The sequence below is a fragment of the Periplaneta americana genome, chromosome 4 (assembly GCF_040183065.1).
Source record: "Periplaneta americana isolate PAMFEO1 chromosome 4, P.americana_PAMFEO1_priV1, whole genome shotgun sequence".
NCBI lineage: Eukaryota > Metazoa > Arthropoda > Insecta > Blattodea > Blattidae > Periplaneta > Periplaneta americana.
The window spans coordinates 148573162-148587532 of record NC_091120.1 but is presented as its reverse complement, the minus strand read 5'-3'; the positions used below and the strand labels follow the sequence as shown (position 1 = coordinate 148587532).

The 14371-nt window shown below is 35.2% G+C and overlaps 1 protein-coding gene across 2 annotated transcripts in view; it reads right to left on the bottom strand.

Annotated features, from left to right (window-relative positions):
- Nucleotides 1-10191: 10191 nt before the first annotated feature.
- LOC138698306 (cytochrome P450 4C1-like) overlaps nt 10192-14371 on the bottom strand; it is a 58741-nt gene continuing 54561 nt past the window's right edge. For both annotated transcript variants that reach the window (XM_069824126.1, XM_069824127.1), the window contains one exon: nt 10192-12401. In XM_069824126.1, the coding sequence (XP_069680227.1) occupies nt 12046-12401 (356 nt within the window). In that variant the 3' untranslated portion in view covers nt 10192-12045. The remainder of the gene's footprint in view (nt 12402-14371) is intronic.

Below are 14371 nucleotides of genomic sequence, written 5' to 3'. Positions count from 1 at the left end.
GCCGTACCGAACCATGTTCAAAAGAGAATCGAAACGTTGCTAGTAAAATGCATGACTATATTCTTTAAGAATTCATTGCACTAATGAAGTACAAGACATACGGAATATAACGGCGAATTTTTAATGCACGTTTGCAAGATATCATAATACGTTATCACAGCAAAATAAAGATGAAATACTTTTAATGTAATAATATTAATCACAAGATATGTTTTCATTTTACCATTTATATTGTTTTATTATATATTATATCTATATTACAAGTGCAAGTTTTCCGTTCTATTTTACTCTATGATGTGGTCAAGGGATTATCGTTGAAATCCACTAATTTGATAAAAGAAAATATTACCATTAAAGGGATAATAGAGCCAACGTTCACTTGTGCCATTTTTGCGCCAATCACTTGTGACTAATATACCCTCCTCCAAACCCTATCTAACCTTGTCGCTAACTTGTCAATAATCTATCTCCTCATCAAACCCTATCTAACCTTATCGCTAACCGTGTATCTAATATATCTCCTCACCAAACCCTAAATAACCTTTTCGTTTACAGTAGGCCTACTTGTCACTAATATATCTCCTCATTAAACCCTACCTAACCTTGTCACTGACTGCATCGGACGTTTTCGCTCGAGCGCCAAGTAGTTCATAGCATAATCCGATAGGTAGCGCACATGCAAGATGGATAAAATTGTCGCGAGCGATAAATCCTCGAACGGTATAAGCCGAGCGTTAGACATTCGTTCTTGTTACAGTGATGAACTGTGTAGTAACATCATAGATGTTTATCATTTCAAAATTTGCAGTGTTTAACTAATCTCTCCATAGTACAACTACTACAAAACTTCCTTTAAAATGTAATATAAATGTTGTAGGTAAAAGTTCCCCCCCTCCCCAACAGGAGTGATTTTGTTTTTGCCACATCTGCCACATCTGATAGATGTTATTGGATGTAAATGCAATTATTATAAACGGAGAACACAGTCACGATACTGCAAGAACCTTATCAAGTTTTCTAGTAATAATAATAATTTCTATTAATTAGTGTATCAATCTTTTTCGTCTGTACCAGTTGTGCAGGATAATTATTCGTTTTATTATATTTTCTGTGACGTTATCTCTGTACTAATATTGTTATTAATCTACTGCTATATCAATAACATTTTGTAAAACGTTTCTACATTGTCGCAGTATATAGGCGGAACACTATGTATGGACCCATCATATTATATATGTGGTAAATCAAATATTGAATTATTAATTAGCAATAATAACTGTATATCGAAGTTTTTCATACTATTTTATTTATAACTTCATTTTACTTTCTTGGTACGTTCCATTAAACGTTTGTCATAAACGCAGAAAATAAAGCCTTATTCTAAACGTGAGCAAAACTTGTGTGTCTTATCTGTCGCCTTCCATACAAGATAAGACATGTCGGTGAGATGACCTTGTATGTGCTTCTATTTATTACGAGCGTATCACGACCGATCTTATCTCAGTCGAGGGTGCGACATTCGACCGAGTTCAAGCGAGCGATTTAACTCCAATGCAGCATTCTGTCACTGACAGTAGGCCTACTTGTCACTAATATATCTTCTCATCAAACCCTATCTAGCCATGACATTGATATACAGGGTTATCATAAGTCCGTGAAATATTAAAAAAATTCATAACTACTAAACGACACAACGGATAACAAATTATTTTACACTAAAATAAAGAGAAACTCGCCAAGTTTTGTTACATACCTCCCAGTTGTCCAATGTGTCCACCTTTACTGATACGGCAGACATTTATGCTGTAATCCATCTCACCCCATACACGATCCAGCAGGTCACGGTTGATTAGAGCCACAGCAGCTGTAATTCGATGGCGAATATCCTGGATATCAGCAGGGAGCGGAGGCACATAGACAATATCCTTCACAAATCCCCACAAGAAAAAGTCATATGGAGTTAAACCCGGTGATCGTGGTGGTTACTTCATTGACGCGACATCTTCTCGTCCTGTGCAACCGATCCATCTCTGTGGCAAATTTCACGATTCACTGATTCTTCGCTGGGTCCAGGGCGTCCTTGCCAAAGAGTGGCGCACAGGCACCCTTCACCACGGAATTCCACATACCAATCCTTGATACTATTGAAAACATTGACTATTTTCAATTCCGCTCGAAATCGTCGCTGCACAATCAAAACGGATGAGGTCCTTGCATATTCCAATACATAAAATGATTGTTCACGTTTAGTAAACGCCATTTTGCCACTATTGATAACCACTGCCACTTAGCGATAAATCATGGCAAATAAGAGCGGGCTTTTCTTATTAAAAAAAAAAACTTGGAGAGTTTCTCTTTCTATCGCCATATCAATTACCTTGATCTGTTACGTACTTCATTTGTTATTAAACTTTAAAACTTTTCCGGAACTTATGAATAACCCTGTATATCTCCTCATCAACTCCTATCTAACCTTGTTGCAAACAGTGGCGCTATCTCTCACTAACATTAAAAACGACGGAGGGACAGCGAAAAGAAAAACAAATTTCTCCTGTCAACGACACCACAGGTAAATGTCTTGCCCATATTATGTTGCCGACATCATGTACTTAGTTCCATTTGTTGTTATCTTAACGTTATTGTTGAAAGCTGCTGTATCTAATTCTCCACTTTGGGGAGAAGAATAAAAGACAAATTCCGACGTGATGAGGTACATTTCTACCATTATGGTTACTGTCGAAGTTTATAAGCCCTGGCTCTATTCCTAACATCCTCGTCTACAATTTCACCCTTTCGAGAAATTCCAACTGTCTGGGATAGTTAAAATATATTGACTGTTTGAAGCAGTGGTCGTCAGCACTCGCTGATGTGTGTAAAGGGTAAGCGGAATCATCCCGTGTGTCCCGTCGTGCAGCAGGAAGAGGTTGAGAGCATACCCGCTAGCAGCTACGAGTACACCGTGGTGCACTGTATTCTACGCGGGTAAGAGACGTTAATCCCAGGGTGCTCTGTGCTGACGACCTCTAGTTTAAAGCAACATTTGATTTAATATTACTAAACACAAATTACATCTTCATAATATATATCATGCATATAGCTTTTTCCTTCTTTTTTGAACTGTAATATTTTAGGATTAAAAGAGTTCCTAGCAAACTTAGTTTTTTTTTGTGCTCTTAAAAAAAATAAATAGTATTTTCATGTTAAAGGAACCGATCGTAGACTCGGAAGAAAACGAAAGGAACAGAAAACTTTTGAAAGAAAAAATCAAGAATATCGTATCTAAAGGCGACGTTAGTGACACAAATGTGGTGAGTGTACGCGAGTGAAATGCAAACGTGTCAAACTCAGCGAAAAATTCCGGAAAGCAGGCAGTGACGTTAACTGAAGAAGAAACAGGAGTGGCGCGAACTGGTATTCAGCAAGCTCAGCAGCAAGCGAATGGAAATAGTGGACATCAGATGGGAGCAATTCCGAAGCGGGTGAAGGAACTAAGATCTAATTCGAGGCTGACGAGAAATAGAGTAACGCAAGTAGGAGATAGTTCAGGGAGCAGTGATGAAGGAAGAGAGGGAAACAAGGTGAAAAAAACAGTATGACTTAAGAAAATGGTTCGGAGGGGAAATAAATCGTGAGAAAAGAGAACTAAGACCTAAAAATTAGCTATGTTGAAAAGGGAATAGTGAAAAGTGCAAATAATTAGAAATGTAGAGTGAGGGGAAATGTGTCATACAGGAGGGGTTACAGTATTTTTGGTATAATGATGGGTTAGGAGTAAAGTAGAGGAATAATTGATGACAGACAAGAAAAGACTGGTGAAAGAATTGCAAAAATAAATTAAAAATAAGTAATGTCCTAAATGACCCGTACGAGAGGCATGTAGAATGGGGAGACGGCACTGTGTGCTAATAATGTGAAGTACCGCCTCACCGTAAGGTATAATATTGCTTAAAGACAAAATCCATTCATTCATTCGTTCGTTCGTTCGTTCATTCAAATAGTATTTTTACAAACAGCTCTGATGAGAGTAATCCCTCCAGCATAATGACGGGTGGATTTTACATCAGATTTCTTTATTTAGAATTCGCCCTTTCGACTTCAAAAGTAATTTATTCCAGCTTGTCTCAAGAGTTTCAATGGGCATTTCAACCGAGCAGGCAGTGACTTTATACATTGCGTGAGAATACTAATATTGTAAATAATTGCGATACTTTTAAAGTTTTCATCATTTTCACTTCGACGAATAACTTGCAGATTTTGTTGTATATTTAAAGACGTCCGTTTGACAGACGCCTATTACCGTCTGTGATGTGCTCAGTACTAGTGCCTCAACTGAACTGGCATCATCATTGTTTACTAAGCCACGGCACGCTTACAACCACTGCCATCGTGATCTAATACAGGCCGTAAGGCAGACCACGTGACTCGCTTAACAGCTGATCGCGAAAGGCGGTCTTTCAACCATATGAATTAGTTGCAGTGCATGAAGAATAACATATATTTCTCTGAAATGCAGTGTAATTGCGTCAGTAAAATTTTAAACACTGATTGTGAGACACTTGAGACACAATTTACTTGCAATTTAAGGTATAATATTATTTTTGGTGTGAAAATTACGTTGTTGCAGGCAAAGTTCGTATGTGTTATACCTGCCTTTATTTCGATTAAATATTGCGTCCTTATGTGGTTAAGTGAATTTTTGGTCTTATAAACAGTAGGCTAAATATGTGTAATAATATATACGTGAAAGTGAAACATTTACTGGCATGTGAAGTAAGTTGTGATTAGGCCTAAGTGCAGCGTTATCGATGTTACTCTTGTCTAATCCATTATTGCTAGTTTACCGTATTTGTCTTATTAAATTTAAATTATTGCGCCCTTTTTATTTGTGAACAACCTACATTATACGAGTAAATAATACGACGTTTGATAATATACACAATTTGAACTAAAAACGAGATACATATAGTATATTACGAAAAATTATACCCTATAGTTTTCATTACTGTTACAGTATCTAGAATTGTAATTAGTTGAAATAAAGCACTCATGCTTCATTACGAAATTCTTGCACATTCATTTATGCACGTTTCAACAATTTTCAGTTGCATCGCACGCATATTTTAATGTGTTGAAGTTATAGGTTATGTTTATTCTATCAGTAATATTCGCAATTATGCATTATAATTAAGCATAACGCTACGTATAACTTATAAATGCAATTTGTCTACACTTCAATTGTATTTATTCGTTTCAGACGGTACTCCAGTCTGAAGTCTGATTAGTTTAATATGTTACTAGGGCTAAACTAGCGCTGAGGTAGTTCCCTTCGTATTCATACATCTTGCATATACAAATTAGTTCGGTTCGTTCAGGATTTTAATATGCCTTGCTTATAGGATCAAATGCATCTCCACAAAAAATAAATTCAACTGTTTTCAGTTCAGAAATTACCGGAACTATACCTCAGCGCTACTAAGTAATATAACGTATGTACATATCATAGGAGGGACTGTGGTGAATTTTCTACCTATAAGTAAGGACGGTAACCGTGTTCTGAAGTTTATCCTAAAATATATTCTTCTTTATTAAATCTCAAAACAGTTTTCGTTCTCAACTTTAACCTAAAATGTTGACGCAGATAGGTTATGTTAACATGGTAAATTCTCTTCACATAAAAATAACACAGTTTTATTTATTATTCCTGCCACATTATGCAACACATAAATGGAACTTATGCACATATTACATTGAATAAAAATTTAATTGTATTATTTATTTGTTCCCTACTATACTGGGTTGTAATGAATTGTATTTATCTAATCTACCAGGTTAACACACAACTGTACATACACTAATTTCATAGGAGGGACTGTGGTAAATTTTGTACCTACAAGTAAGGAAGGTAGATGTGCTAAATTAAAATCACAATATAAATAATTCTTCTTTATTAAATCTCAAAATAGCTTCCATTCCAAACTTAAAATGTTGATGCAACCAGGTTATGTTAACATGTAAAACTCCGTTCACATTAAAATAACACAGTTTTGTAATTATTTCTGCAACATATTATGCAATAAGAAGTGTGAAGGGGTCTTATACACACATTACACTAAATAAAATTGAGCGCCGACACGCTATAAAGTAATATATTTCACTCAGCTCCGTATACTCAAATAGAAAAGCCCGACTCATCGAGTGACGTCACACAACCTGCATTGCGGCCTGGTCTAGATCACGATGGCAGTGCTTACAACCTATCTCATAATTGGAGTCGCACTGTATATCCCATATGCGACCTTTAACCACAGAGTGTGTTATTGTTTACCACTCTTGCGGGTGCTAGAATCTTAAGTACCAAATGCTTACTCTTTCGACGAGATGGTAAAGTTCAATTGCTACCATTTAGCCTAAGTTTGTTCCGATGTTTAAATAATACGTCATTTAAATACAACGCACACTTAATTAATGCTTTGTGTAATGTTTATTTTTAGCAGTCGGTCTTCTCTGATAATGCAGGTTTGCGTGAGGTGATTTCAGAATAAATTTAATATGCGGAGGTACTGATTAATACCGAATCTACCATGAAACAAATGATTATATACCAAAACAAACTTTTATTTCTCAATACAAATAGGGGAAAGTAGCCTAAATCGTACCGGCGTCGAAATAGTACAACTATTAATATTGAGGAAGGTATTGTATGCAGGGACCATCTGGGGAATTTTTCATGATATACAAATAGAAACTGGCACTCGTTCAGTTTCGTGCCAAGACAACAGCTGTAGTAAATCGTAATTAATTGTAATTTCTGATTTCTTATATAAGATTTTGTTACTCCTTCGTAAGCTTTTATTGAAACATTGAGTTAGTTTAATGAATGTATTTTATTACATCTAACATGTAAGATTGTTTGCATTATTTAAAATGTAAAAATAGTCACTGTAACAGCTTTATTTAGGTTATAATACTTATAAAATAGTTTGCTGTTTGCTTGGAGTGCTAGTTTCCTAAATCGTACCTTTAAAATGTTGCTCATATCGTACCAGTACGATTTTGGCAACGTGAACAATTAACGTTAGTTGTATAATATTTTTACATTCCAGAGTAGATAATGACCAAACGAGAATACGGAAAATGGGAACCAAGCGTTTTATTTAAGGCATTGGATGAATTTCGATCCGAAGCAATGGGATTGAATGAAGTACGAAATTCCAAAACAGACTTCAAGCGACATTTTATGGGCAAGATGAAGAGAGGTCTGGAAAACTTGCCTTTGATGTAGTTCTTATTTTGAAAATTATATGTATATGTTACAAATGGATACGATTTAAGCAATCTGTAGGTATGATTTAGGAAACTGAGCGCATAAATCGTATCCTCGCAGAGTTTTAAATAATGTGTTTTAAAAGCAATTGCTAATTATTAAACAATTCTGGAAAAAATATGTTTTGTGTTCCATGGTACTGTCTGAATGTCTGAGAATATATACAATTAAAATTCCTTCCCATTTCGAAATACATAACTAAAGACTGAAAAGTGGTACGATATAGGTAACCTTCCCCTATTTTCTATTTTCTAGACATTGTGTATAACTGTCATAAATCTATTCTATTTAACCAGTAATGTCAACGAGAGCGCAAATGTGCCTCAGAGCCCGTATGCACTGCTCAGGGCACGCAGGTACAAGTCACTGGTGAACACAAGGGTTGTATATTACACATGGACGAAGAAATCATTCAGTAAGTTTCAGGCTGACTGAACTCGTGACTTCTTATGTGAGTGAAATATGAGGTGATGCTCTTTTTTGGTATGTGGAAATTATTTAGTTACAAAGAAAAGCAGTCTCAAACGCCTGAAATTATTAGTTCATCTACAGAATGATGTATTCATATTTTGTATCTTTATTGACATTAAATAGTAGTAAATATATGTTTAGATGTATGTAGAACTTTTTCCTCAATGCATTGCATTTAGTTTGCAGAATGAAGTACAAACAAAAGGTATGTTGCTACACAGACTCGTTACATGTCAGTTACGAGTTGAAAGTCCAAAATTTATCGAATTCGATTTTTTACCTGACATATTCTGTTTTGCATAGACCACTATGCTGTGAAAAAGAATATCCCAAGTCCATGTCTAGACATGCCTGTATTTTGTAATTATACAAGTATTTTATTTCAATAGGTATTCTTATATTGCAAACCTATAATATAAAGTTTCTTTGCTGTCCTAAAAAAATATTTCAATGGATTTGGGATGTTTGCCAATTCAGGTCTTCCGTCAGAAAAAGTATTGAGATGATCAATAATGCACCAGCAAATTCACTGTATGATCGTAAAGTTCTTCTCACATTTTACAAAGCTTTAATTTCTGATGTACTAGGTATATTCGGGGGTATGAAGATTTGCAGTGCCATTTATTTCTGTATTTGGCAGTACGTAAGTTAGTTAGTTAGAGAGGTTTGAAAAGAGCGCGTCAGCTTCTATGGCTATTTGGGTCCTTATCTAAAATCCTTCACAAAACAGAAACACAATACAATAATCAGATTACGTACGTATGTGAACAATTTTTCTCACTTGTAAACCTAAAAAACTACGAGTAACAAGCAAACATTCTCATGGGGGCAGATAAAGTTAAATGTTTTTCTTTCACCATGTTAATAATGTCAAAAGAAGTATTCATACAAATTTTGGCCACTCGACCGTAATTACGAGGCCGTCCAGAAAGTGATTTTATAGAAAAAAGCACAATTGCATGGACATATTTAGTTTGACTGCGTCTGCATGTCTCTCTGTCGATCCCATGATATGAGAAATGTCTCAATTCCGATGAAAAAATATGTTGAAAAATAGCTCAACAATTGCATTGTCTGTTTCAATAAATTTGTGCAATGAAATTGTCTTTTTTTTCTGTTAACGACCACTGGCGAACTTATTTTTTTACGGCCCTCATAATTGCGGTCGAGTGGCCTAAATTTGTGTAAACACTTCCTTTGACATTATTAATATGGTGGAAGAAAAAAAATTAACTTTTTTATCTGCCCCCATCAGAATGTTTGCTTGTAAGATCAGGATTTTCAGATGATAATATGCGCCCGACCTATGAAGGCAGGTATCGGTAAAAAGCAAGAAATACTCTTCTGAGTTAGGTGACAATTCAGAAATTTAAATTTGTTTCTAGAAGTGTGATTTTCACATAATAAATATATGATTATCTAAAACTGCTTTAGTTAAAGAGAACATGCGTATGTTTATTATTTGTTGTAGTCCTATTATTTCATTTTAACATACCCAGAATGTCCTGTGATTTCCTTTCCTTTTTTATTAGTTCAAAACACAAACGCAGCGTTTATGTGCTAAATACATTATTCGATAACTATATAACAATTAATTACATCCTAGTTATTATCTGAAACTGTACAATTTAAGAAGAGTCTATGTTTATTATTAAATTCTACTTTTTTAATAATTAATTGCATTTATTAGAGAGGTACATGCTGCAAAACATGCTTTGATTTCTTGTTGCCTTGTATGAATGTAACACAATATCTACCGCCTTAAAAGCAGTTTAATTCACCACGCGTGGTAGGCCAATAGAGTTCATTTTGCTCCCCTTCTTGATCACCGCTACTGCCTGCAGAATAGATTCATTCCAACCACTCAATGATTTATAGCACGGAGAATCGAGTACGTGCATCTGACCTTGACATCGCTGTATTTAACCAATATTACTGGTTCATTTGAAAAAAAAAAACTTCTTTCTTTCCAATTTTCTTTAGTTTTCTTTTCTTTTTGTCTAGAAAATATTTGATACTATGCAGGAGCTAAACCTGGTGTATATGGGGAAGAACAATCAATACAAAGCTAGCCTTGTCAACTTTCTGCATCGCACTTAGGGATTTGTGATCGGGTACTTAGTCTTGCAAGAACAGCACTCATTTCGAAATACTACCAATACGTTTCACTGCAAATTTAGTTAATAATGAATAATACACTGCTGTCAAACCTTCAGCTAGTTTATGATTATTTCGCCTTTGTCCTAAAAACAGATTCGAGGATCTTTCCAAATTATTTTTGAACGCTACAGAAATCGATTATTGTTATGGATATTACAACAAGGTAGTGATAGTGACTAGGAGTACCTTGTAGAAAATAGACGGGAATGCTCTGTGCATAATCAACATTGCTAAAGTAAAATTTAAAATAATAATCTATTTATTTAACAGAAATCACATTCTTATTTGTCTTAATTACAAAATTTACAGGTGTAACAAATTGTTGTATGATTTATATCCTTTTCTTGTATACTGTTTCTATTTACATCCAAATAAGTATAAAACCTTTAATAGAATCCTTTCTCGATAATACATTTTAAAAATATTACAAAATAACTAAGGAGGAGATTAGTGAAGTGCTGTGTGTGAAGTGTGGAGTTGTACGGGGCAGGAACTTGGACATTACGAGAGGTGCAGAGAAACGAATAGAAGCATTTGAAATTCGGATATGGAGAAAAATGGAGCGTTTGAAATGCATACACAGAATAAGAAATGAACCTGTGTTGAAAAGAGTAGGTGAAAGAAGAATGATGTTGAAACTGATCAGAAAGAGAAGTAATTGGTTGGATCACTGGCTGAGAAGAAATTTGCCTACTGAAGGATATACTGGAAGGAATGGCAAACGGGAGAATAGTTCGGGGTAGAAGATGATAGACGACATTAAGACATATGGATCATATGCGGAAACAAAGAAGAATATTGAAAACAGAAAAGACTGGAGAATGCTGGTTTGCAGTGAAAAATCTGCCCTTGGAGAGAGAGCTATGAATGAATGAAGTGTAGATATAACAAAAATAGGCTAATATTAATAAGTTATATATATTTTTAATAAAATCTTATTTAATTCAATTACACATATCACAATTTCACATTTTACTGTACATATTGAAAATAATGTACTAAATCCTTTACCGTTTTAGTAAGTACCGTATGTTACAAAAGAAAAATATTTCTGTAATTTTATCTTATAAGTGAAACTTTAGTGACGAATTTTTTGTTATTAGATATTTGTTGTAAACAGTAGCAATTCGCTTATATATTGACATATTTTTGATGACAACTTCTTTTCAAGTATCCCATTATCAGGGAATCAAGAAAATATAATAATATGTACCTTTGAAAATTTACCCGAATTCTGTAGGATGTGAATCATTGTCAATTAGTGTTGATTACATAGATCAATACAATGAAAAACAAAAATGTAAAGTTGTACAGCTCATGTATTTTGTCAAGACACTTGCGATGTGCAGTACGGGAACAACGTTTCTGTAGAGGGGGTGAGAGTAGAAGGGAAGGTCGGGCTTGTGTTCAAGGCAAAGGCTAAACCATTCCCCTATATTTCGTAAGTAGACTCATGCTATTTCGTGCGCAGATCTGTATGAAGAGTGGGGGAGTATTTTACAAAATGCTTGAGCTGTAATAACGAATACTGTATCTATCAAGCGGTCGAATGCATGCAACACATATAATTCTTGCTTACTGTCTACGACACACGATGCAGCTTGACCGCTTGTAATTCATATTTTAGGCTGTGTTGGATTAGATTCAGTGGTGTGATTTGTAGATGGTTGCAGTTAACTTATCTATGCATTTTGACTTCTGAAATTCTAATACAATGCAACAAAGATTTAATCCAGCAGAAAGAAATAAGTAACGAAATATGAGAAAAAATTACCTTCGTAACAATGGACTCATGAATGAAACATAAGTTTCACTCGCATTAGTCCATATTACCAGATTCTAAAATATTTGCCCTTCTTCCTGATACAGCCTTTGTTCTAATTCATGTTATTTCTGCAACCAACGCAAAGACATAAGACTCTTTTTACATGTACATTTTATGTTCCTATTTCATGTCCTTTCTCCAGAATATTCTTTGCCCTGCAGTTATTATTCCTATTCAGCTATATAATCCAAACACGATACTACTAAGAAAGGATATTCCCATTATTTTTTGTGTTGTCTTAAGTTACTATCTTTGACGGACACTTTCAACTCATCGTATTAGATTTCCTTGGAGTAATAGATATTCTGAATCCATTTTTTGGTTTCAGTATTATTTCAAGTAGCATAACTAGGTCTTCCCTTTTGTCAATGGAACGTATTTCATAATTTCGCAGTATGCTCGACAACACCATTTTCATTTCCAGCATGGCAAACTTCTGACCGATGCAGTTTCTGGGACCAGCGCTGAATGGGACGTATGCATAAGGATGCCTGTTGACAATTTTTTCCGGTAGAAAGTTGTCAGGATTGAATTCTTTTGGATTAGGGAAAGTATCAGAATCATAATGGAAGGTGAACATTGGGACAAACACGCTAACCCCAGCTGGAATCTTGTAGGGTCCTGTAACACAAAAATCAGTTATCAGTTATTAGTTTATTACACTTAAAATTAATGTAAAAGGAAATGATTATCTCTTGTACGGTTAGATGGACGATTTTTTTTTATATTTCAATCAATTTACAAATTCACAAGGGATCAGGAAAGTGACGAATTTTTATTTGCAGTGAATTAACTGTTGTAGTGCTAAATTTTTCGTAAATTAAATTAATTAAAATTGGTCCCTCCATCCTAGGAATTACAATGAGGAAGTACTCTAAGGTAACAAGAATTCGATCTTCGAAATACTCAAGGACATTCGCGATTTCATCATTCCACGTGCGGAAAAAGTTTTTTGGGCATTCAGTATTTCACTATTCTGAACAGGGTTAAGTCCTAGAACGTTGGATTGACTTTGTTCATATCATGTATACATAGTGTTCTGCCAAATGACACGTCTTTCACTGCAAACCCAGCACTCTCCAATCTTTCTTAATTACTGCTTCCTTTTTGTCTCACATGTGATCCGTATATTTTAATGTAGTCTATCATCTGCTATCTTCTTCTGCATCGACTTTTTCTGCCGTTCACCATTCCTTCCAGTGCATCCTTTAGTAGGTAGTTTCTTCTCGTCCACACCTGTGGAATAACGGCTAGCGAGTATGGCCGCGAAACAGGTGACCCGGGTTCGATTCCCGGTCAGGGCAAGTTATCTGGTTGAGCTTTTCTCCGGGGGTTTCCCTCAACATAATACGAGAAAATGGTGGGTAACTTTTGTGCTGGACCCCGGACTCATTTCACCGGCATTATCACCTTCACTTCATTCTGAGCTAAATAACCTAAGATGTTGATAAAGCGTCGAAAATAAAAGTTTCTTCTCATTCAGTGACTCAACCAATTCCTTTTTCTCTTCCTCATCAGTTTCAGCATCATTCTTTCTTCAACCACTCTTTATAGCACAGCTTCATTTCCTATTTTGTCCGTCCATTTGAGACGCTCCATTCTTCTCCATATCCACACTTCAAATGTATCTAGTCGCTTCTCTTCACTTCGTCATAATGTCCATGTTTCTGTTCCATACAATACCACACTCCATACAAAGCACTTCACTAGTCCCTTCCTTAGTTCTTTTTCCCGAGGTCCGCAGAAGATGTTCTTTCTTATATTAAAAGCTTCCTTTGCCATTGGAATCATCCTTTCGACTTTTTGGCAGCAACTCATATTACTACTTATATTACACCCCAAGCATTTGAAGCTGTCCACTTGCTCTACTGCTTGATTTAGTATTCACACATTTACCTTTATTTTTCTTCCGACAACCGTAGTCTTAGTCATATTTCCATTTATCTTCAACCCATAGTGCTCACATTTATCTTCAGAAGCAGATCCCTTTGTATCGACTCCTCTTCTGCTAACAACGCCATATCATCAGCAAATTTTTATTCTACTTCCTTCTATTGGCACTCCTCTCATATTCCGAAAACAGTTCTTCACAAAATCCGCCAAGTAGATGTTGAACAGGGTAGGTGATAAAGTACATTCTTGATGTACTCCTGTCCCTATTTCAATTCCTTCTGACATTTCTTCTCCTATCCTGGCTCATATCATGTAAAAGTGAATTATTTCGGAATTGAAATAATTAATTTGTTAATTCAACGCTAACGTTTTTCAGGCAATCGCTAAGGTTGCTGGTGCTTAGTTTTATGCTGCCAGAAACTAATGTCTTGAGTAATATTTTTTTCTTCCCAACGGGTTCAATTAATTTTGTGGAAATTTTAGGGGGAAATTCCAGCGATGAAACGCTTACATCAAAAACACAAGGTCAACATGAAAATTTCATTAATTATTTATTATCATATTTTGTTAGTAATTCCTATTAAAGCGATTTCGCGATAAAGTGTATAATGTGTAATGTATAATTTTCAAATACAGTTAAATAATGGGCCTACCTAATTCAAAACAAAGCTTCATATATGTAATATATGTAGATAATA